The sequence below is a fragment of the Schistocerca gregaria genome, chromosome 7 (assembly GCF_023897955.1).
Source record: "Schistocerca gregaria isolate iqSchGreg1 chromosome 7, iqSchGreg1.2, whole genome shotgun sequence".
Lineage (NCBI taxonomy): Eukaryota > Metazoa > Arthropoda > Insecta > Orthoptera > Acrididae > Schistocerca > Schistocerca gregaria.
In genome coordinates, this window is record NC_064926.1 from 223779672 (window position 1) to 223806645 (window position 26974).

Below are 26974 nucleotides of genomic sequence, written 5' to 3' on the forward strand. Positions count from 1 at the left end.
CTGTTCAGCACAATGCATGCACGTTTGCATGGCCGCCTTCAACATTTTGTCGCTTACACTGGTTATTAATGTACCAGCATTTCACATTTCCAATGGCTTATCTCGGGCTTACATTAACCTATTATCTTGCAATGTTAATTACTTATTTACTATTTGGTGTTGTGGTTTTTTTTCAACCGTCTATTACAGACATTTTGCTGCACTCCAAACCTAATGATTTTTTAAAATTAAGTATCCTTATCTGACTGTCATCTCCTCAAGGTGTGGCAGAGCTTACTTCTGGTACCACTTTCTCTTGCCTCCTTTCCTGTCCCATTCCCTGTCTTTCCATTCCTCTTTTTGCGTCACTCTTATATCGATGTCCTTCCTCACTTACTTCTCCCTATCTTTTGACGGACCTTTCTGTTTTCGTTAGATTAGTTTTATAGGCATTAGGCCGTGGTTCAAGGCATCTTTCTGAGCCTAACATTTCCTCCCGAAGATCTGGAGACGTCATCTGAGGCTGTAAATACTCAGATAACAGTTTCAAACATAAACAAGCCAGAAAGCCGAACTGTTTTTCCATGTCCATGCAAAGATCACATCTGTATCTACATCTACATCTGCACTCTACAAGCTACCTTACGGCGTGTGGTGGAAAGTGCCTTTGGTGCCGATACTTTTTACCACTTTTACGAATCAGGAGTGGGAAGAAAAAAAATGGTTCAAATGGCTCTGAGCACTATGGGACTTAACATCTATGGTCATCAGTCCCCTAGAACTTGTTGTTGTTGTTGTTGTGGTCTTCAGTCCTGAAACTGGTTTGATGCAGCTCTCCATGCTACTCTATCCTGTGCAAGCTTCTTCATCTCCCAGTACCTACTGCAACCTACATCCTTCTGAATCTGCTTAGTGTAGTCATCTCTTGGTCTCCCTTTACGATTTTTACCCTCCACACTGCCCTCCAATACTAAATTGGTGATCCCTTGATGCCTCAGAACATGTCCTACCAACCGATCCCTTCTTCTGGTCAAGTTGTGCCACAAACTTCTCCTCTCCCCAATCCGATTCAATACTTCCTCATTAGTTATGTGATCTAACCATCTAATCTTCAGCATTCTTCTGTAGCACCACATTTCGAAAGCTTCTATTCTCTTCTTGTCCAAACTATTTATCGTCCATGATTCACTTCCATACGTGGCTACACTCCATACAAATACTTTCAGAAATGACTTCCTGACACTTAAATCTATACTCGATGTTAACAAACTTCTCTTCTTCAGAAACGCTTTCCTTGCCGTTAGCAGTCTACATTTTATATCCTCTCTACTTCGACCATCATCAGTTATTTTGCTCCCCAAATAGCAAAACTCCTTTACTACTTTAAGTGTCTCCCTTCCTAATCTAATTCCCTCAGCATCACCCGACTTAATTCGACTACATTCCATTATCCTCGTTTTGCTTTTATTGATGTTCATCTTATATACTCCTCTCAAGACACTGTCCATTCCATTCAACTGCTCTTCCAAGTCCTTTGCTGTTTCTGACAGAATTACGATGTCATCGGCGAACCTCAAAGTTTTTATTTCTTCTCCATGGACTTTAATACCTACTCCGAATTTTTCTTTTGTTTCCTTTACTGCTTGCTCAGTATACAGATTGAATAACATCGGGGATAGGCTACAGCCCTGTCTCACTCCCTTCCCAACCACTGCTTCCCTTTTATGTCCCTCGACTCTTATAACTGCCATCTGGTTTCTGTACAAATTGTAAATAGCCTTTCGCTCCCTGTATTTTACCCCGGCCACCTTCAGAATTTGAAAGAGAGTATTCCAGTCAACATTGTCAAAAGCTTTCTCTAAGTCTACAAATGCTAGAAACGTAGGTTTGCCCTTCCTTAATCTAGCTTATAAAATAAGTCGTAGGGTCAGTATCGCCTCACGTGTTCCAACATTTCTACGGAATCCAAACTGATCTTCCCCGAGGTCGGCTTCTACAAGTTTTTCCATTCGTCTGTAAAGAACTCGCGTTAGTATTTTGCAGCTGTGACTTATTAAACTGATAGTTCGGTAATTTTCACATCTGTCAACATCTGCTTTCTTTGGGATTGGAATTATTATATTCTTCTTGAAGTCTGAGGGTATTTCGCCTGTCTCATACATCTTGCTCACCAGATGGTAGAGTTTTGTCAGGACTGGCTCTCCCAAGGCCGTCAGTAGTTCCAATGGAATGTTGTCTACTACAGGGGCCTTGTTTCGACTCAGGTCTTTCAGTGCTCTGTCAAACTCTTCACGCTGTATCGTATCTCCTATTTCATCTTCATCTACATCCTCTTCCATTTCCACAATATTGTCCTTAAGTATATCGCCCTTGTACAGGCCCTCTATATACTCCTTCCACCTTTCTGCTTTCCCTTCTTTGGTTAAAACTGGGTTTCCATCTGAGCTCTTAATATTCGTACGAGTGGTCCTCTTTTCTCCAAAGGTCTCTTTAATTTTCCTGTAGGCAGTATCTATCTTACCCCCAGTGAGATAAGCCTCTACATCCTTACATTTGTCCTCTAGCCATCCCTGCTTAGCCATTTTGCACTTCCTGTCGATGTCATTTTTGAGACGTTTGTATTCCTTTTTGCCTGCTTCATTTACTGCATTTTTATATTTTCTCGTTTCATCAATTAAATTCAATATTTCTTCTGTTCCCCAAGGATTTCTACTAGCCCTCGTCTTTTTACCTACTTGATCCTCTGCTGCCTTCACTACTTCATCCCTCAAAGCTACCCATTCTTCTTCTATTGTATTTCTTTCCCCCATTCCTGTCAATTGCTCCCTTATGCTCTCCTTGAAACTCCGTACACGTCGAGGCGTGTGATAAAGCTTGTAGTGCGGAAGAATTGGAGTGTGGCTTCATCCAGCACTAATGCCTACAGCGTGTCTACTTTCAGTCCAACTGATACTGTCAACTCATCCGTGTTTCGAATACGACGATTGCTCTTGTGTTATTTAAGTCGGGCAATATTTTTTTTTTTTTTGTAGATCTGTGTACTTCAGAACGCGTGTTCCAGAGATTTTTATAACCTGCTGAGATACCTTTGAACATTTTGTCATATCAACTTGCTTTCAAAGAGGCTAGAAAGTCTGTGAGTCAACTTTTGGCGTGGTTATGGATAATCTATTAAGCGCAGTTGGACAATTTTTAAGAAACAGCCCTTCAGAGAGCCAAGCAAAGAACTTCTTACTGGTTTCTATACGTTGATGATATTTTCATTATAGGGCTCACTGAAAAACAGAAAAGACTTTTCTGAATGATGCTAATTCGATTTTAAAGCTCACATGAAAAAAAGGAAAAGGTCAGCTTCCAATAGCAGATTTATAGGTACTTCGAAAACGAGACGGAAGCCCACTCACAGCGATAGGTAACTTAAAAAAATTGGAGGAAGAGCTCCATCATTTAAGTATTACGGTGAGAAGAAATGCTTACTCTGACAAAGAGGTAAATATGGTGAAACACCGTAAAAGTGAAAAGCAGTCAACTTAACAGAATTTTTTGCTCCTAATCCTAAAAAAGTCACAGATAATACTACCAGAATTCTAAGAAGATACTGTATCAGCACAGTTTAAACCAACAGGAACGATGCGTGAATATTTGAACATTGTTCCTCCACAAACACTTCGATTAATGAGTTTTCTCATTTTCATGTCTCTACTAGTTATATGTTAAGTCCCGTGCTGTTTCCACACTTCTAAGTTTTAATCAGGTGTATAGCGATCTTGAACCAGAAGTGGACTGCAATATCACGTCGTTAGAAAAAAAAACAGTGGAAATTATTATTATTATTATTATTATTATTATTATTATTATTATTATTATTCAGGCAAATAGTCCATCGAAGATCAAATAAATTAAGCTTTGGACAAAGTTTTACGTCCAACACAGCAAGCATTGTTTTTTAAGTCAGAAAATAACAGATGATATACTGGACACACTCTGTCTAGTTGGATAACTGTTAGTCAGGTATTTGTGATGAGTTATGATTTATATAAATGTTTCGAATCACTTCCAGAAACAAAGAAAATAATAAATAGTTCTAAATTTAGACCAAAATAGTTGTTTGTAAATGATAACCAAGGGTCTTCGTGATTTAAAACATCGGTGCACTACATATGACAGAGGCGTCAGTAGAACCAGTGTATGAAGTGAAATATCTGAACTGCGGTATGAACCGACCAAATTGCTAAGTGACAGCCGGGCTAAGCACCAAAAGAGCGTATCCCTCAAGTATCGTTTTTGGCAAATCACATCAGTTCTTGGTAGGCACAAGCTCTGCAACACAGAATGTAACACAAGGAGACAGACGCATCTTGTTCATGTTTCAAGCAAGGCACGATAATATGTTTCGAACTGGCCTGATTTGATACATAAAAAGTATCTTCAGATGTCGAAACCAAATTTTTCTTCTTTTGGCTGCAGGCCCGATTCCCAAATGATGGATAGAATCTACGAAATTATATTATACTTTGATAAAGAAGCATTGCTGTCTAAAGACGGGGCACACGAGCATGAAACTTGACATGAGCCTTGGAACAAAGCAACAAGGAATGTGGGCAGCTGAGTGCGCGTAGCAGATTGTTTGGTAGTTTTTCTCTGACAGTTCTCTATCACAAACAAGTTACAGTGTTAGAATTACTGGTTTTTAATTCAGTCTGAACTAACCTTGTATCTCTCTATGTCCTCCAGAACTGCTTCAGGGCTGAAGTCTGACGTAACAATGCATCTCATTCCGCTGCTCATGCACCAGACGGTGTACGCTATCCCGCTTATCCAGTATAAACCCGTCGTGAACAACATTACGTCTTCTCCTCCGAAAGGGGCGTCGCTGCGACTGTAACAATTATGTGGTTACATAGTGGACTAGTCATCTACGTAAAAAGTCAGAATGCAAAGGTTTATATTTCCCTCGTAAATGAAAGGTACATTCAAACGCATAAGTTCTTAACTGCAAAAACATGCACACTTGATATTCAATCTCTGTTGGTCCATCGTGGCCAGGTAACATCGGCTGGTAAGTACTTTTCAATGTCACTAAACTTCACCAACACCCATATACTTTAAGATATTGTAATTTAGTCTGGAAACAATGAAACGATCACAATAACTGAAGCCGCTGTTAACATTTACGTATACAGCAGACCTCGGTGTAACAGGCTCTATGTGACATGTGTCAAGTGGAGACTTTACATTACTCTGTTTGCAAGGAGATTACCACAAAATACAAAATGTACACTTGCAAATCATTAACTGAATATTTCAAATTTAAAATTGTACATTAAAAACTCATAGCAAAAGGAAGGGGGAAATGCACATTTTGCCAACATATACTGGCGTGTTATTTTCAAAAAACTTAAAAAATGTACAAATAACATGACATCAAATATGACAGAATTTGTTATAGCGTATTAACCGCCATCTGGCAGGGGAAGTCAGAGGTGCAAAGTTTGTCATTTACGTAAAATCTTGCGTTGAAACCAAGAAGTCAGATACATAAATAGTGGTGATCGTTCAGTATATGTCACGATTTAACAGGTCAAAATGTCATGAAACACATTATGCTTTACAAAAAGTTTTGTAGGATGCAGATTAACATTTTTTTATCGTATTTAACGACATGATGATGCACACATTTCATTCGTCCCGTTGGGACATGTTAACACTTTATAACTATTTCTGAGGCTTAATTACAAAAATCATCGTAATTATGTAAAGCCGAATGGTATAAAAGCACATTGTGGATGCAGAGATCGTTTAGAGCACTAATGAGTGATAACTAATGTTACAAATTGCAAAGAATTAGTGATGTGTTGGCTAGAGACACAAGCGTACGAAATATGCTAGCCTAGTAGAAACCTCAACTACCACACTTATTATTTATAGAAAAAATTCTTCATATGATACAAACAGAACTTGTGTATAAGGAAAATGTGTTCTCTTTAAAGTATAAAAGCTTCGTCGCAAAACATACATCGCACTCTGGTTATACACTTTTGCACAAGCACTGGGTCAGAACCCATCATACATACATTTACAGTTGATACAACAGAAATGAAAACTGTCAAGAAAACTGTTAGCAAAGGCACTTGTGTAGGTCGTCTGCCACCATAGCACATTAACGTCAAATTTCGCCACGTCGTCCTAATGGATAAGTACGTCGTACATCCCAACTTGATTTCTGGGGTTATTTTACGCAGTGTTGCTTGTCTCTTAACACAAATAACTCTACACAAATGCTGCGACTCTTGGTCGTGAAGTGGAGGCCGTCGGCCACTCCGTTGTCCGTGGTGAGAGGCAATGCCTGAAATTTGGTGTTCTCGGCACACTCTTGACGCTGTGCATTCCGGAATATTGAATTCCCTATCGATTTCCCAACATGCGCCTCGCTCCACCTACCCCTCTGCTTCCCGTCGTGCGGCCACAATCACGTCGGAAGCCTTTTCATACGAATCACCAGAGTACAAATGACAACTCCGTCAATGCACTGCCCTTTACCTTGTGTGCACGATACTACCGTCATCTGTGTATGTGTATATCGCTATCCCACGACTTTTGTCACCTCAGTGTAGGAACAAGAGAAGTCAGCTGGGATATTGTACTGAGACAAGAGACGTAGTTGGCGGACACAATCGAAATGCACTCGTAAACCACACAAGGACAACAGGAGTGGAAGAACGATGCTGACGTTGGAGAGCATTTCATATCCCGTACACAAATTCTTTCTGCCAGGTCGGGAAGAGATAGAAGATGAAGTTCGCGCATAAAAACATTCATTCTCAGAAACGAATGACAATGTGCAAACAGTGAAGTTTCTTATTAGATCAGATCGTCGATTAACGGTGAATATTATAAGCGATAAAGAAAGCTGTACCATAGGTGCAACCGCATCGGAGGGCATCAGTTAAGAGGATCCTAAAGAGGGGCAGCAGCCTTTTCAGTAGTTGCAGGGGCAATAGTCTGGATGATTGACTGCCCTGCTGTGCTGGTACTGCGAGCGGCTGAATGCAAAAGTAAACTACAGCTGTAATTTTTCCCGAGGGCATGAGACTTTACTGTATGGTTCAATGATGATAGCGTCCTCTCGGTTAAAATATTCCGGAGGTAAAATAGTCCCCCATTCGGATCTCCGGGCGGAGACTACTCAGGAGGACGTCGTTATTAGGGGAAACAAAATTGTCATCCTGCGGATTGGAGCGTGGAATGTCAGATCCCTTAATCGGGCAGGTAGATTACAAAATTTAAAAAGGGAAATGGATAGATTAAAGTTAGATATAGTGGAGGTTAATGAACTTAGGTGGCAGGAGGAACAAGACTTCTGGTCAGATGAATACAGTGTTACAGATACAAAAATAGGGGTAATGCAGGAGTACGTTTAATAATGAATAATAAAACAGCAGCGAGGGGAAGCTATTACGAAGAGCATAGTGAAAGCATTATTGTAGCCAAGATAGGCACGAAACCCTCGCCTACCACAGTAGCATATAACTACCTCCGCAGATGTCGAAGAGATTGAAAAAATGCATGATGAGACAAAAGAAATTACTCAGATAGTGAAGCGAGATGAAAATTTCATAGTCATGGGAGACTGGAATTCGATAGTAGGGAAAGGATGAGAAGGAAAAGTAGTAGGTGAATCTGGACTGGGGATAAGGGATGAAAGAGGGAGCTGCCTGGTAGAATTTTGCACAGAGCATAACTGAATCATAGCTAACGTTTGGTATAAGAGTCATGAAAGAAGGCTGTATACGTGAAAGAGGCCTGAAGACACTGGAAGGTTTCACATAGAGTATATAATGGTAAGACGGATTTAGGAACCAGGTTTTAAATTGTGAGACATTTCCAGGGACAAATGTGGACACTGACAACAATCTTTTGGTTATAAACTGGAGATTGAAACTGAAGAAACTGTAAAAAGGCGGGATTTTGAGGAGGTGAGACCAGGATAAAATAAAAGAACCAGACGTTGAAGCGAGTTTCAGAGAGAGCATTAAGGAACGATTGACAAGAACTAGGAAAGAAATACAGTAGAAGAAGAATGGGTAACTTCGAGAGATAAAATAGTGAAGGCAGCAGAGGATCAAGTAAGTAAAAGGCGAGGGTTAGTAGAAATCCTTGGGCAACACAAGAGATATGGGATTTAATTGATGATAATAGAAAATATAAAAACGTAGTAAATGAAACTGGCAAAAAGGAATACAAACGTCTCAAAAAAGAGGACATGAAGTGTAAAAGAGCTAAGCAGGGATGTCTAGAGGACAAATGTAAGGATGTTGAGGCATATCTCACTAGGGTAAGATAGATAGTGCCTACAGGAAAATTAAAGAGACCTTTGGAGAAAAGAGAACCGCTTTTATGAACGTCAAGAGAGCTCAGATGGAAACTCAGTTCTAAGCAAAGAAGGGAAGAGCACTGAAAGACCTAAGTCGAAACAAGGCCCCAAGAGTAGACAACGTTCCTTTAGAACTACTGATAGCCTTGGGAGACCCAGCCATGACAAAACTCTACCATCTGGTGAGCAAGATATATGAGACAGGTGAAATACCCCCAGACTTCAAGAAGAATATAATAATTCCAATCCCAAAGGAAGCAGGTGTTGTTCTGTATATTGGGTTATTTTCAGAATACAATGCTCCTGTACTATACAATACATCACTGTAATTTGATGAATCAACTGAAACGTATCATCCATAGTAATATTGTTTTTAGTTAAGAGATTCATTAAAATATCAGTTGCTTCATATGTACTTTCACCAACTGTTAATTCATCTCCTTCAAATGTTACTGGTATCTTCCTATATATTTAAAGGCACCTACAAGTGTATAACCCAATATACAGAACAACCAGTTGAACATGACTGGATGAATGATGTCATAAATTAATTGATAGTTTAGCTGCAATCCATGAAGAAGAATCAGCTGAAAATAAAAACCTTCATAATGAAAAAGTTGGCATAGTACAGGTTGTTAACAAATAACTTTAAAGATTTCATAGTTGATAATCGGAAAGTAATTCCATATTTAATAATATTTTTGAATAATCTTCCTCACACATTTTACAAAAGTGATAAAGATGGAAAAAGATTATTCAAATGGGCTGTAAATCATTTACCACTGCCAGAGATTCATTTACCAGGATTTCGTACTGCGGACCCTTCATTAAACTTGAAGAAAGACAAGCACTTGGTGATCCAGGAATTAATCCATTAGATGAAGCTTGCAAACAGCATGATGTTGCCTATCGTGATCATAAAAATTTATAATCTAAACACCAAATTTATGAAGAAGTTAGAGGAATAATGTATGGAAAGAGAACACTTAGAATTGGCTTAGGTTTGGATGTTAATAGGTGGGGAGTATAAAACAGTGTTTAGCAGTTGCAATTCTTATTATAAAGCCAATGGATTATAATATTTTAATTAATTGTATTCAAGATCATCAAACCTCGCCTTTTCTTTGTCAGTTTGTAACTGAATAATCCATGGTTTATAGTAAAAGATGTTGCTGAAATATTAGAATATAAAGATACAAACCAAGCAATTAGAAAAATGTAGATACAGATAATATTTATGTATTAGAAAATTTTAGACCCATCCACCAGACAGGCCTAACTTATAATGAAAAATATTGAATAAAGCACAGAATATTGTTTGTAATTGAATAATCCATGGGTTAAAGCTAAAGATCATGCAGAAATTTTAGAATATAAAGACACTGATAAGGCAATTAGAAATAAGGTCGATGTTGAAGATAAGACAAAATATGCAGATATTTTTGGGGCTTCTTAACAAGTGGTCTAACTTATAACAAAAAAAACTACATTTGTCAGCGAAAATAAGGTGTAAGTGATTCTCTGCCTCCAGAAAAGAAATAAAAAAATAAACATGGTACTTCTGTTGATTAATGATGATATTTTATTATTTTTATACGATATTCCAGTGGCCAAATATTTCACCCATGAAAGTTTTAGACAAAAGATATTAAGATCAATTTGTGAAAGATATTTTTATGCTTTATTGATTATGGAATTTCAGGGTTGCCGAACGAGAACCAGAGAAATCTATTTCAATTTCTTCCACAGCAATACAACATGATGCACCAAGAACTGGGACTTTGTGAACATTCAAGAGAAACACATCATAATATTTATGGAAAACGAGGGAGTGAACAAATCATTCACCTCTTCAATCATGCCATTCAGAAGGTAAATTTTTACCCTCTGAAAATATTAAACAAAGTAAGAACTCTAGAGATTAAATTATTAATCTCTGAAATTCCAATATCTCACTTTTTGTATTAATTTTTCCATGTGCTAAGTTTGTACGCCCTGGAATTCCATACAAAAAAGCTAAAAAATCATTAGTGATTAACACATTTTTCTCTTCCAATAAAGGAACCCAAATAACTCTAAACTAACTTCTTTTCCTGAATAAATTCAAATATATTCAGCCTAGGTGTTTCTGAACTAGCAACAACTGAGGATGTGTTTGTGATAGCTACCCAGGTTCAGTGACAAAATCAGCTGATTTTTCATTACCTCTTAAGGGGGACCAAATTGGCCACCTTTAAATTTTAAGTGAAGTAATATAATTCTTTTCAGTTTGATTAAAATTTTCGGTGGTCAGATTTTTATCTCCTGGAATTCCATACAATAACATAAAATAACATTGGGGATTAAGACATTCTTCTCTTCAGACATCCATAATATTGATGTAAATAAAATAATGAAAGAATATCTCAATAAATGGACGTGCTCAAGAAGTGTAGCAAATGAGAAACTGAAAAGTCAGTTGATAGTTTTTATCCACACACACACACACACACACACACAAAGAATAAGTATTCAAACATATGCAAAGAATGTGAATGAACTTTCGCAACAATACAACAATAATAGAGTTTTTTGTGTATGTGGAAAATATATTAAAAGTAGATAATATAAGAAACATTTAAAGCAAATTTCGAGTGATGAACATTCTAAAATATTATTGTCAATGGAAAACTAAGAAAAAGAAATTGATGCTAATTTTATAAAAGTATTAGTTGTAAAGAAGTTAAAAATTTTAGTTGTTTTTACCTAAATTTACCAACAAAGCACAAACATTCAAGCAGATGCGAGAGTTGTTGTCAAGATTATAAACAACGACAGATATTAAATAAAATTAATAGTTTCAAGAGATGAAGAGCATTCTATAAATAAAGAACCAATAAGCAGTAAAAATGTTTTGGTTGTCAAGAAGTTAAAGATTTTAGTTATTTCTACAAAAGCAGGGACAAACAGTCAAGTAGATACAAGCCTTGTCAACTAGAAGAAAGACAGAAAAGAAAAATAGTGTGTGTGTGTGTGGAATAGAAATAGTTAAAAGCGATCTCAAAAAACATATGGCGACAAATGACACACACATTAACTGAAAATGAAATTACTACATTTAAAACTTTTTTTGTAAGCCTGTTTTCCGTCCTTAATAAATGGAAGCCTCATTGAGAGAATTTACAGTCGCCAAAATTCGTGATTATTGCAGAAGGAATAATTTACATATATAGAGTGTTACAAAAAGATACGGCCAATCTTTCAGGAAACATTCCTCACACACAAATAAAGAAAATATGTTATGTGGACATGTGTCCGGAAACGCTTAGTTTCCATGTTAGAGCTCATTTTAGTTTCATCAGTATGTACTGTACATCCTCGATTCACCGCCAGTTGGCTCAACTGAAGGAAGCTAATGTTGGCTTCGGTGCTTGTGTTGACATGCGACTCATTGCAGTACTAGCATCAAGCACATTAGTACGTAGCATCAACAGATTAGTGTTCATCACGAACGTGGTTTTGCAGTCAGTGCAATGTTTACAAATGCGGAGTTGTCCGATGCCCATTTGATGTAGGGATTAACACCGGGCAATAGCCCTGGCGCGGTACGTTTGTATCGAGACAGATTTCCAGAGCGAAGGTGTCCCGACAGGAAGACGTTCGAAGCAATTGATCGGCGTCTCAGGGAGCACAGAACATTCCAGCCTATGACTCGCGACTGGGGACGAACTAGAACGACGAGAACACCTGCAATGGACGAGGCAATTCTTCGTGCAGTTGACGATAACCCTAATGTCAGCGTCAGAGAGGTTACTGCTGTACAGGGTAACGTTTACCACGTCACTGTATGGAGAGCGCTACGGGATAACCAGTTGTTTCCGTACCATGTACAGCGTGTGCAGGCACTATCAGCAGCTGATTGGCCTCCACGAGTACACTTCTGCGAATGGTTCATCCAAAAATTTGTCAATCCTCATTTCAGTGCAAATGTTCTCTTTACGGATGAGGCTTCATTCCAACGTGATCAAATTGTAAATTTTCACAATCAACATGTGTGGGCTGACGAGAATCTGCACGCAATTGTGCTATCACGTCATCAACAGAGATTTCCTGTGACCGTTTGGGCAGGCATTGTTGGTGATGTCTTGATTGGGCCCCGTGTTCTTCCACCTACGCTCAGTGGAGCACGTTATCATGATTTCATACGGGATACTCTACCAGTGCTGATAGAACTTGTGCCTTTACAAGTACGACACAACATGTGGTTCATGCACGATGGAGTTCCTGCACATTTCAGTCGAAGTGTTCGTACACTTCTCAACAACAGATTCGGTGACCGATGGATTGGTACAGATGGACCAATTCCATGGCCTCCACGCTCTCCTGACCTAAACCCTCATGACTTTTATTTATGGGGGCATTGTGGACGGGTGTGATACAATACGCCATTCTCGAGGACTGCATCAGCACATCAGGGATTCCATGCGACGGAGGGTGGATGCATGTATCCTCTCTAACAGAGGACATTTTGAACATTTCCTGTAACTAAGAGTTTGAAGTCACGCTGGTACGTTCTGTTGCTGTGTTTCCATTCCATGATTAATGTGACTTGATCAGAAGTAATAAAATGAGCTCTAACGTGGAAAGTAAGCGTTTCCGGACATATGTCCACATAACATATTTTCTTTCTTTGTGTGTGAGGAATGTTTCCTGAAAGTTTGGCCATACCTTTTTGTAACACCCTGTATATAGCAGATTTAGAAAAGCTGATTTCATTAACTTAATTGTTTCAAATAATTTACCACCTCCTACAAAGACTGTCCATATCCGATAGTATCTGAACTAAAAGACAGAGCAAAGAATCTTGGTATTAGAGGATACACCACATTAAAGAATCAGAATTAATTAATTTAGTTGAGCTATAAGAGTTTGAATTTCATCCAAAATTTTTCCAAAAGACTGGATCAAAACCAAAACGTGTACCTAATATAAATTTTTTTACACGTTTGATTATGACATTACTCAAAAATCTCGAACACATAGAGAGGAATCAATAGTGAAACTAGATCAGATTTATCCGTTCAGTAGCAAACTATTTGAGCAAGAAGAGGAGGCCAAACCAATGAAAAATGTATTATTTGAGATTAAAGAAATTAGATCTAGATTTAATGAAAAATTTAAAGTATGGTCTGTTAACTATAAAATTGTGTTTAACGATATTGCCAAAGTCAATACCAAAAGTGAGAAAACAGATTACATAACGAAAGAACTCAATTCCTCGGTAGATGTAGCTAAGAAGAGAATTAATTTTAGGAAAGTAGATAAGTTGAATATAACCACCAATAACCTAAAAATGTTTTACTCAATATCCACTGGATATAATGCACGGAATAACACTCGAGAATCTGTTCAAGTATGTGCAATAAAATGAGAGACTGTTTATATAGCAGATATGTCATTAAATATTCACATGTTAGAAATTCCTAGAGGTAGTAGTGGTAATGGCAGAAAAACAATAAATCAAACTGAAGACACAAAGACTAAGAAACTTATCACAAGAATTAAAAATGATGATAATATGTGCTGTCCTACAGCAGTAATAGTTGCATTAACATACCATACAAATAATATTTTGGGAGGAGAACTAACTATAGGTCATATTAAGAAAATTAGAGAAGGAGATAAATTTAAATTACAAAAAGAGGTAACTGACATATTATGTAATCAATTGAGTGAATACAACGACGAAAGATTCACTCTGGATGACATTAAAACTGTTGAAGAATTGTTGGTTATCAAAATAAATGTTGTATGAGCAGAGAATTTCAATCCAGTTATCTATAGTGATCCTGAGAAAGAGATAAAGATATATCTGTATAAAGATCACAACCATTTTAATGTAATTAACAGAATGAAGGCTTTCTTGGGACAAGTATATTTCTGTGATAAATATAATAACCCGTATAACACACAGATCTAAAATAGAAAGCAAAATCTGTACACTATGCAATAGTCCAGAACACGAAAGTAAGGAAAATAAAATTTATTGTGAAAGCTGCAGTAGATACTGTTATAATGAAGACTGCTAGAACAATCACCAAGAAGTATGTAAAACAGCTTATAAATGTGAAGGATGTAAAAAGATTTGCTTGACATATAAAAAACATCAATGTGGGTTAGAACTTTGCTGAAACTGTAAATGGGTAGCGAAAATAGAAAATCATGAATGTTAAGTGCAAAGGAGATTGCAAAGAGGTGGCATTTGTGAAAGAAAATTTGATGAGTATTTTATAGTCCAGGGTTGTCCAAATTGTAATAAAGAAGGTTATTATGTTAATGGAGAATGGAGAATTCCAAAATTATTTTATTTAGCAATGCTTCGAATGCAATAAAACAGTGGCAGGTAAAGAGTTCAAATGCTGTGAAAAAGGCTTTACTAGGCGAGTGAAAGGTACCTATACTGAAAGGTCGATGTGGTCTGATTATAAAGCTCAGCAAGAAAGGGCATACATATTCTGAATCTCGTAATAGCCCACAATGTGAATAGTGACAAATATAAAAAATAAAAATAAATCTGTCCCTTTGAACCACTGGTATAGTGTTGCAGGGTTTAGGTTAGCATCTCACTTTTGTAAATCAGAAATTAAGAAAGGAGGAGTTGCCACATTCATCAGGAACTGTCATAAATTTAAGAACATAGACATTCATAAATTTTGCCTACAACAGCATATGGAAGCATGTGCAACAGAAGTAGAATTTCACTAAAAATCCTTCATAATATTAAGTGTATATTGAGCACCTGCAGGTAACTTTAATCTGTTTGTAAACCACCTTGAAGCTGTACTGGCCCATTTAACAACAAAAAACAAAGAAATAGTGGTTGCTGGTGATTTCAATGTAGATTTCCTTAAAGACTTACCCAATAAGAACTTATTCGAGTTAGTAACACTATCATTCAACTTAATTCCCTCTGTAAAGTTCCTCACTAGGGTAGCCAATTGCTCACAAACAGCCACTGATTATATCTTTATAGAAAATTCCAATGAATAAAATTATATTAAAAAACAAATAGTCAATGGCCTGTCAGACCATGATGTGTAGATCCTTCTGTTAAATGTTAATACTGAACAGGATATAAAATCTGTTAAATCTGAACTCAAAAGCGTAATCAATAAGCCCAAAATTGATTATTTTAGGACGCTCCTCCTCTGAGGACTGATGTTTACAGTGCTCATGGCATGAATGAAAAATATAACACTTTTGCTAATAAAGTGCTTACCTTATTCGAACACTGTTTTCCCCCAAAACGTACCAAGGTTAGAGAAAAGTCTACAAAAAAGGCATGGGTTACTCAAGAAATAGGGGTATCTTGTAAAACAAAAAGAAAACTGTATCTGTCAATCCAAAACAGTTCCGATATTGATGCTACAGCAGATTACAAGAAATACCGCAAAATATTAAACACTGTAATATGAACATCAAAGCAAATATATTACAAGTAAAAGATAGTCATATCAGATAACAAAATAAAGACAATATGGGATATAGTGAGGGAGGAGACCGGTAGAACCAGACATGAAATGGAACAAATAGCATTACGAGTAAATGATATATTGGTGACAGATGCAGAACTTTTTTCAAACATTTTATAACTGTTACTGAAAAAAATGAGGTTGTCAGGTTCGGTAGATGCTGCTATGGAGTACCTAAGACCAGACATTTCACGTAACTTCGATAATATGAATTTGACCTTCACTATCCCAGCAGAAATAATGTCCAACATAAAATCTTTAAAATCAAAAACATCTAGTGGGTATAATGAAATATCAACAAAGTTAATTAAAGAACGTGATTCTGAGCTAAGTAACATATTAAGCTATTTGTGTAACCAGTCGTTTATCAGTGGAATATTTCATGAATTGTTGACATATGTTGAAGTTAAGCCACTGTTTAAGAAGGGAGATAAAGAAATAGCATCAAATTTCCGTCCAATTTCACTGTTTCCAGCATTCAACAAAATTTTAGAAAAAGTAATCTACTGTCGGCTTTATAACCATCTTATCTCAAATAACATACTGTCAAAGTCACAGTTTGGATTTCTAAAGAGTTGTGATATTGAGAAGGCTATCTACATTTACAGTGAAAATGTGATTAATTCATTACACAAAAAATTGCAGGCAACTGGCATATTTTGTGATCTGTCAAAGGCATTTGACTGTGTAAATCACAATATCCTTTTAAGTAAATTAGAATATTATAGTGTAACAGGAAATGCTGCAAAATGGTTCAAATCTTATATCTCTGGCACGAAACAAAGGGTTTTATTAGGAAAGAGACATGTATCAAGCTATAGGCATCATGCAACTGGGAACTAATTACATGTAGGGTCCCACAAGGTTCCATTTTGGGTCTCTTACTTTTTCTTGTGTATATCAATGACCTTTCATCAGTAACATTACTAGATACCTAGTTCGTTTTGTTTGCAGATGATACAAACCTTGCAATAAATATCAAATCAAGTCTAGTCTTAGAAAAATCAGCTAATAAAATATTTGTGGACATTAATCACTGATTTGTAGCCAATTCTTGGTCACTAAATTTTGAAAAAAACACACTACATGCAGTTCAGAACTTGTAAGGGGTGTCCCACGAGTATATGTCTAACATACGATGACAATAAGATAGAAGAAGTTGACAGTGTTAAATTCTTGGGATTACAGCTTGATAATAAATTCAACTGAGAGAAGCATACCACAGAGCTGCTGAAGCATTTTAACAAATCTCTATTTGCAATGCAAATTGTGTCAGACATAGAGGATGTAAAAATAAAAAGCTGGCATACTATTCTAACTTTCATTCCATAATGTCATATGGGATTATTTTTTGGTGTAATTCATCAAGCCAAGCTAAAGTTTTCTGGGCACAAAAACGTTCAGTAAGAGTTATACGTGGTGTGAACTCAGGAACATCCTGCACAAGCCTGTTTGGGGAACTAGAGATACTAACTACTGCTTTCCAATGTATTTATTCCTTAATGAAATTTCCTTCCCATGAACCATGGACCTTGCCGTTGGTGGGGAGGCTTGCGTGCCTCAGCGATACAGATGGCCGTACCGTAGGTACAACCACAACGGAGGGGTATCTGTTGAGAGGCCAGACAAACGTGTGGTTCCTGAAGAGGGGCAGCAGCCTTTTCAGTAGTTGCAGGGGCAACAGTCTGGATGATTGACTGATCTGGCCTTGCAACATTAACCAAAACGGCCTTGCTGTGCTGGTACTGCGAACGGCTGAAAGCAAGGGGAAACTACAGCCGTAATTTTTCCCGAGGACATGCAGCTTTACTGTATGATTAAATGATGATGGCATCCTCTTGGGTAAAATATTCCGGAGGTAAAATAGTCCCCCATTCGGATCTCCGGGCGGGGACTACTCAGGAGGATGTCGTTATCAGGAGAAAGAAAACTGGCGTTCTACGGATCGGAGCGTGGAATGTCAGATCCCTTAATCGGGCAGGTAGGTTAGAAAATTTAAAAAGGGAAATGGATAGGTTAAAGTTAGATATAGTGGGAATTAGTGAAGTTCGGTGGCAGGAGGAACAAGACTTCTGGTCAGGTGACTACAGGGTTATAAACACAAAATCAAATAGGGGTAATGCAGGAGTAGGTTTAATAATGAATAGGAAAATAGGAATGTGGGTAAGCTACTACAAACAGCATAGTGAACGCATTATTGTGGCCAAGATAGATACGAAGCCCACACCTACTACAGTAGTACAAGTTTATATGCCAACTAGCTCTGCAGATGATGAAGAAATTGAAGAAATGTACGATGAAATAAAAGAATTTATTCAGATAGTGAAGGGAGACGAAAATTTAATAGTAATGGGTGACTGGAATTCGAGTGTAGGAAAAGGGAGAGAAGGAAACATAGTAGGTGAATATGGATTGGGGCTAAGAAATGAAAGAGGAAGCCGCCTAGTAGAATTTTGCACAGAGCACAACTTAATCATAGCTAACACTTGGTTTAAGAATCATGAAAGAAGGTTGTATACGTGGAAGAACCCTGGAGATACTAAAAGGTATCAGATAGATTATATAATGGTAAGACAGAGATTTAGGAACCAGGTTTTAAGTTGTAAGACATTTCCTGGGGCAGATGTGGACTCTGACCACAATCTATTGGTTATGACCTGTAGATTAAAACTGAAGAAACTGCAAAAATGTGGGAAATTAAGGAGATGGGACCTGGATAAACTGAAAGAACCAGAGGTTGTACAGAGTTTCAGAGAGAGCATAAGGGAACAATTGACAGGAATAGGGGAAAGAAATACAGTAGAAGAAGAATGGGTAGCTCTGAGGGATGTAGTAGTGAAGGCAGCAGAGGATAAAGTAGGTACAAAGACGAGGGCTAGTAGAAATCCTTGGGGAACAGAAGAAATATTGAATTTAATTGATGAAAGGAGAAAATATAAAAATGCAGTAAATGAAGCAGGCAAAAAGGAATACAAACGTCTCAAAAATGAGATCGACAGGAAGTGCAAAATGGCTAAACAGGGATGGCTAGAGGACAAATGTAAGGATGTAGAAGCTTATCTCACTAGGGGTAAGATAGATACTGCCTACAGGAAAATTAAAGAGACCTTTGGAGAGAAGAGAACCACGTGTATGAATATCAAGAGCTCAGATGGCAGCCCAGTTCTAAGCAAAGAAGGGAAGGCAGAAAGGTGGAAGGAGTATATAGAAGGCTTATACAAGGGCGATGTACTTGAGGACAATATTATGGAAATAGAAGAGGATGTAGATGAAGACGAAATGGGAGATACGATACTGCGTGAAGAGTTTGACAGAGCACTGAAAGACCTGAGTCGAAACAAGGCCCCTGTAGTAGACAACATTCCATTAGAACTACTGACGGCCTTGGGAGAGCCAGTCATGACAAGACTCTACCAGCTGGTGAGCAAGATGTATGAGACAGGCGAAATACCCTCAGACTTCAAGAAGAATATAATAATTCCAATCCCAAAGAAAGCAGGTGCTGACAGATGTGAAAATTACCGAACTATCCGTTTAATAAGCCACGGCTGCAAAATACTAACGCGAATTCTTTACAGACGAATGGAAAAACTGGTAGATGCAGACCTCGGGGAGGATCAGTTTGGATTCCGTCGAAATGTTGGAACACGTGAGGCAATACTGACCTTACGACTTATCTTAGAAGAAAGATTAAGAAAAGGCAAACCTACGTTTCTAGCATTTGTAGACTTAGAGAAAGCTTTTGACAATGTTGACTGGAATACTCTTTTTCAAATTCTAAAGGTGGCAGGGGTAAAATACATTGAGCGAAAGGCTATTTATAATTTGTACAGAAACCAGATGGCAGTAATAAGAGTCGAGGGGCATGAAAGGGAAGCAGTGGTTGGGAAAGGAGTGAGACAGGGTTGTAGCCTCTCCCCGATGTTATTCAATCTGTATATTGAGCAAGCAGTAAAGGAAACAAAAGAAAAATTTGGAGTAGGTATTAAAATTCATGGAGACGAAGTAAAAACTTTGAGGTTCGCCGATGACATTGTAATTCTGTCAGAGACGGCAAAGGACTTGGAAGAGCAGTTGAACGGAATGGACAGTGTCTTGAAAGGAGGATATAAGATGAACATTAACAAAAGCAAAACGAGGATAATGGAATGTAGTCAAATTAAATCGGGTGATGCTGAAGGAATTAGATTAGGAAATGAGACACTTAAAGTAGTAAAGGAGTTTTGCTATTTAGGAAGTAAAATAACTGATGATGGTCGAAGTAGAGAGGATATAAAATGTAGACTGGCAATGGCAAGGAAAGCGTTTCTGAAGAAGAGAAATTTGTTAACATCGAATATAGATTTATGTATCAGGAAGTCGTTTCTGAAAGTATTTGTATGGAGTGTAGCCATGTATGGAAGTGAAACATGGACGATAACTAGTTTGGACAAGAAGAGAATAGAAGCTTTCGAAATGTGGTGCTACAGAAGAATAATGAAGATAAGGTGGATAGATCACGTAACTAATGAGGAGGTATTGAATAGGATTGGGGAGAAGAGAAGTTTGTGGCACAACTTGACTAGAAGAAGGGATCGGTTGGTAGGACATGTTTTGAGGCATCAAGGGATCACAAATTTAGCATTGGAGGGCAGCGTGGAGGGTAAAAATCGTAGAGGGAGACCGAGAGATGAGTACACTGAGCAGATTCAGAAGGATGTAGGTTGCAGTAGGTACTGGGAGATGAAGCAGCTTGCGCAGGATAGAGTAGCATGGAGAGCTGCATCAAACCAGTCTCAGGACTGAAGACAATAACAATAACAACAATGAAATTTGTTATTAAAAATATATCAATTTTTCAAACCAACAGCTCAATTCATGGAATCAATTCTAGAAATAAGAATAATCTTCACAAGGATTTAAAGTCACTTAGTCTTGTACAAAAAGGTGTGCATTACTCAGGAACACACATATTCAATAACTTGCCAGCAGCCATAAAAAGCTTAACAACAGTTGAAATTCAGTTTAAGAGAAGCCTAAAGGATTTATTAGTGGCCAACTCCTACACCATTGATGAATTTCTCAGTAAAACCATCTGATTTGTGTGTATATATATATATATATATATATATATATATATATATATATATATACAATATAACTTCTACACCATTTCAGTGCAGTAATGTGTTCACTGTAAATAAGTATTATAGTCGTTGTAATACATGTTTATTAAGTTACAAGTAAATAAAAAACTTTTTTATTTTAAATTCAGTGGATTAGTATTTGTAAAATGACTCTTTCATATAGTGTTCATTAAAAAATGATGATCATTCCACTTGGGACCTGTGGAATGGTACATTAGCTTATTTGTTTTAGTTGTAATATTTGTCATGTATTGTTGTATTTTTGTCCTGTTGTGCATCCTGGAGGACCTCCTCACTACGGATCAATTGGAATGATAGTAAATCTAATCTAGTACAAATAACGAATTTGTAGGTGGATGATATTGGATGAACACCATGTGACTATACAAAAATAGATCACTATGCTAAAGGTTATGATTCCCAATTTTGAAAATACGGTAGAGCCATATACCATTTACACAGGAACAAAACTAATGTTATTGGAGATCAAACAGTTAAGTCAAAAAATTGTAGATAGTAGTACTTTTGTACCTGTCATCTTAGTAATTATCCAAAAACTTTTCATTTGAATGAATTGAAGAAAGCCTACTTCATTCATTTATTCAATACACAATAAAATGAAAATTATATAGGACAAATTCCTGATACTCAATATTACTGTGTTGACACTATGAAAAAAAGATAGAGAAGCATTTTTCAAAAAGCATAGCTCCAGAGTCAAAGAAAATTATGTGTTAAATATGAAGAAAGAAATTGTTGAATACGGTGATTCTGATGTAGATATTTTGAGAAGAGGTTGTTTGGAATTAAGAAGAAAGGTTCTATAGCTACCTAATATAGACCTGTCCTGTTATTTAACCATTGCTGAGGTTTGCATGACTATTTACAGATCTAAATATTTACCTGAAAATAGAATTGCTGTACTGGATAAAGAACAGAGGGAATTATAGTAAAGAATGTCTAGCTTTGTTAAACAGTTTAAACAATAACAATATCTTGCATACTCTAAATGGCAATGAAGTAAGAAAAGCTCTTGCAAAAGTAGATGGTTTTGATACAGCAACTAATACTGTTAATCAATACCATGGTTGTTTGTGGCATGGATATAAAAAATGTTTTAAAGTGAGACAATTAACTATAAAAATAAAGAAACAATGGATGACCTTTATCAAAAGACATTAACAAAAAGTGCAGAAATTCTAAATGCTGGATACAATTTAGCAGAGATGTGGGAATGTGATATGCCTCACTCACCAGAGTACAAAAAAACTTAAAAAATTGAAACAGTTACCATACGTTGTCGAACAGTTGAGTCGAAGATGTGCATTTTATAATGGCTGTACAAATGTGTTAAAACTAAGAGCTAAAGCAGACGGTGTTACCACAAAGATGAAATACATTGATGTATGTAGTCTTGATCCATCTATACGATATTATGATTATTATCTTGAGAGACATGAAAGAAAAATATGTGATGTTGTTCTGGTCTTCAGTCCTGAGACTGGTTTGATGCAGCTCTCCATGCTACTATACCCTGTGCAAGCTTCTTCATCTCCCAGTACCTACTGCAGCCTACATCCTTCTGAATTTGCTTAGTGTATTCATCTCTTGGTCTCCCTCTACGATTTTTACCCTCCACACTGCCCTCCAATACTAAATTGGTGATTCCTTGATGCCTCAGAACATGTCCTACCAACCGATCCCTTCTTCTGGTCAAGTTGTGCCACAAACTTCTCTTCTCCCCAATCCTATTCAATACTTCCTTTTTAGTTATGTGATCTACCCATCTAATCTTCATCATTCTTCTGTAGCGCCACATTTCGAAAGCTTCTAGTCTCTTCTTGTCCAAACTATTTATCGTCCATGTTTCACTTCCAAACATGGCTACCTCCATACAAATACTTTCAGAAATGTCTTCCTGACACTTAAATCTATACTCGATGTTAACAAATTTCTCTTCTTCAGAAACGCTTTCCTTGCCATTGCCAGTCTACATTTTATATCCTCAGACCAAAATATAATAGTAAAAAATGGATTGGTTGTATAAAATGTGAAGTATTGGCACCTGGAGAATTGTTTTGCCTGTACATATGCAAATCGATAAAAATGAAAAACTGTTGTTTCCTTTGTGTGTCAAATGTGCTCAAGTAAAATTAAATAAATCCAATCACAGTGATCACAGAAATTTTATTGGTACTTGGGTAACAAATGAAGTGAAGTTACTTGGCTGTAGATATGGGATATAAAATTTTAGATATCTGTGAAGTTTGAGAGGCCAGACAAACGTGTGGTTCCTGAAGAGGGCCAGGAGCCTTTTCTGTAGTTGCAGGGACAACAGTTTGATTGATTGACTGATATCGCCTTCTAACACTAACCAAGATGGCCTTGCTCTGTAGGTACTGCAAGCAGCTGAAAACAAGAGGAAACTACAGCCACAATTTTTCCCGAAGGCATGCAGCTTTACTGCATGGTTAAATGATAATGGCGCCCTCTAAGGGTAAAATATTCCAGAGGTAAAATAGTGCCCTATTCGGATCTCTGGGAGGGGATTACACAAGAGGACGCCATTATCAGGAGAAAGAAAAGTGGTGTTCTACGGAGTGGAGCATGGAATGTCAGATACCTTAATCGGGCAGGTAAGAAAATTTAAAAAGGGAAATGGGTAGGTTAAAGTTAGATATAGTGGAAATTAGTGAAGTTCGTTGACAGGAAGGACAAGACTTCAGGTCAGGTGAATACAGGGTTATAAATACAAAATCAAATGGGAGTAATGCAAGAGTAGCTTTAATAATGAATAAAAAATGGGAGTGCGGGAAGGCTATCTCAAACAGGATAGTGAACTCATTATTGTTGCGAAGATAGACACGAAGCCAATGCCTACCGTAGTAGTACAAGTTTATATGCCAATTAGCACCGCAGATGATGAAGACATTAATAAAATGTATGACGAGATAAAAGAAATTATTCAGATAATGAATGAACACGAAAATTTAATAGTCATGGGTGAGTGGAATTCGATAGTAGGAAAAGTAAGAGAAGGAAATGTAGTAGGTGAATATGGTAAGGGGGTAAGAAATGAAAGAGGAAGCCACCTGGTAGAATTTTGCACAGAGCATAACTGAATCACAGCTAACACTTGGCTCAAGACTCATCAAAGAAGGTTGTATACATCGAAGAGGCCTGGAGATACTGGAAGGTTTCAGATAGATTATGTAATGGTAAGACAGATTTAGGAACCAGGTTTTAAATTGTGAGACATTTCTCTTTGTTATAAACTGTAGATTAAAACTGAAGAAACTGCAAAAATGTGGGAATTTCAGGAGATGGCACCTGGATAAACTGACAGAACCAGCGGTTGTAGAGAGTTTCAGGGAGCGCATTAAGGGGCGATTGACAGGAATGGGGGAAAGAGATACAGTAGAAGAAGAATGGGTAGTTTTGAGAGATGAATTAGTGTAGGCAGCAGAGGATCAAGTACGTAAAAAGATGAGGACGAGTAGAAATCCTTGAGTAACGGAAGATATTTTGAATTCAGTTGCTGAAAGGAGGAAATATAAAAATGCAGTAAATGAAGCAGGCAAAAAGGAATACAGATGTCTCAAAAATGAGATCGACAGGAATTGCCAAATGGCTGAGCAGGGATGGCTAGAGGACAAATGTAAGGATGTAGAGGCATATCTGACTAGGGGTAAGATAGATACTGTCTACAGTAAAATTAAAGAGAGCTTTGAAGAAAAGAGAACCACTTGTATGAGTATCAAGAGCTCTTATGGAAACCCAGTTCTAAGCAAAGAAGAGAAAGGAGAAAGGTGGAAGGAGTGCGGATAGAGTCTATAGAAGAGTGATGTACTTGAGGACTATATTATGGAAATGGAAGAGTAAGTAGATGAAGATGAAATGGGAGATATAATACTGCGTGAAGAGTTTGACAGAGTACTGAATGACCTAAGTCGAAACAAGGTCCTGGGAGTAGACAACATTTCATTAGAACTACTGATAGCGTTTGGGAGAGCCACCCATGACGAAAACCTACCATCTGGTGAGTAAGATGTTTGAGACAAGGGAAATACCCTCAGACTTCAGGAAGTATATAATAATTCCAATCCCAAAGGAAGCAGGTGTTGACAGATGTGAAAATTACCGAACTATCAACTTGATAAGTCACGGCTGCAAAATACTAACACGAATTCTTTACAGACGAATGGAAAAACTGGTAGGAGCCGACCTCGGGGAAGATCAGTTTGGATTCCGTAGAAATGTAGGAACACGTGAGGCTATACTAACCCTAAGACTTATTTAGAAGATAGGTTAAGGAAAGGCAAACCTACGTTTCTAGCATTTGTAAACTAAAAGAAAGTTTTAGACTATGTTGACTAGAATACTCTCTTTCAAATTCTGAAGGTGGCTGGGGTAAAATACAGGTAGTGAAAGCCTATTTACAATTTGTATAGAAGGCAGATGGCAGTTATAAGAGTCGAATGGCATGAATGGGAAGCAGTGGTTTTGAAGGGAGTGAGACAGGGTTGTAGTCTGTCCCTGATGCTGTTCAATCTGTATATTGAGCAAGCAGGAAAGGAAAGAAAGAAAAAATTCTGTGTAGGAATTAAAATCCATGGAGAAGAAATATAAACTTTGAGGTTCGCCGATGACATTGTAATTCTGTCAGAGACAGCAAAGGATCTGGAAGAACAGCTGAAAGGAATGGACATCAACAAAAGCAAAACGAGTATAATGGAATGTAATCGAATTAAGTCAGGTGATGCTGAGGGAATTAGATTAGGAAATGAGACACTTAAAGTAGTTGATGAGTTATGCTATTTGCGGAACAAAATAACTGATGATGGTCAAAGTAGAGAGGATATAAAATGTAGAATGGCGATGGCAAGGAAAGCGTTACTGAAGAAGTGAAATTTGTTAACATTGAGTGTAGATTTAAGTGTCAGGAAGTAGTTTCTGAAAGTATTTGTACAAAGTGCAGCCATGTATGGATGTGAAATATGGATGATAAATAGTTTGGACAAAAAAAGAATAGAAGCTTTCGAAATGTGGTGTTACAGAAGAATGCTGAGTATTAGATGGGTAGAACATGTAACTAATGAGGAGGTATTTGAAAGAATTGGGGGGAAGGGAAATTTGTGGAGCAACTTGACTAGAAGAAGAGATCGATTGGTAGGACATGTTCTGAGGCATCAAGAGATCACACATTTAGTATTGGAAGGCAGCATGGAGGGTAAAAATCGTAGAGGGAGACCAAGAGGTGAATACACTAACCAGATTCAGAAGGATGTAGGTTGCAGTAGGTACTAGGAGATGAAGAAGCTTGGACAGGACAGAGTAGCATGGAGAGCTGCATCAAACCAGTCTCAGGACTGAAGACCACACAACAACATGAAGTTTGGGATTTTAAAGATAAAAGCAATATGTTGTTTAAAAACTATGTGAAAGATTTTATGAAAATAAAACTGGAAACCAGTTCACATAATTTGGAATCTGATGAAGAGTATATCAATAGAGTTAGAGAGAAATTGGATATTTACTTAAATCCTGACAGAATACTGGAAAATCCTGGAAACCGAGCCATTGCTAAGATATGTCTTAATTCATTATGGGGAAAATTTGGACAAAGGCAAAATATGAGTAGAACTGAGTATGTAACAGATTTACAATAATTTTATGAGATAGCTTTGAATGAACGATTAGATAATTTAAAGTTCATTAACGAAGGTATGGTTGAAATGAAATACAATTTCAAGGATTGGTATGTGTAAAATAATACATCCACAAATATTTTTATAGCAGCATTCACTACATCAAATGCAAGGTTTAGATTGTATAATATGTTAGATAACTTTGGAGAATGTGTTATATATTTTGATGGTTTCTGTATTATATATTGGCAATGGGAAAAATACTGAAGAAACAGCTTGAACGTCAGGCGAATGGCCTGATGAATTAGGAGATAAATGGATTACAGATTGGGCTTC

At 37.3% G+C, this 26974-nt stretch overlaps 1 protein-coding gene across 1 annotated transcript in view; it reads right to left on the reverse strand.

Moving 5' to 3' along the window:
• Positions 1 to 26974, reverse strand: part of LOC126281647 (luciferin 4-monooxygenase-like) — a 99871-nt gene that overhangs the window by 43565 nt on the left and 29332 nt on the right. The window contains exon 4 of the mRNA XM_049980784.1: positions 4690 to 4858. Within this exon, the coding sequence (XP_049836741.1) occupies positions 4690 to 4858 (169 nt within the window). The remainder of the gene's footprint in view (positions 1 to 4689; positions 4859 to 26974) is intronic.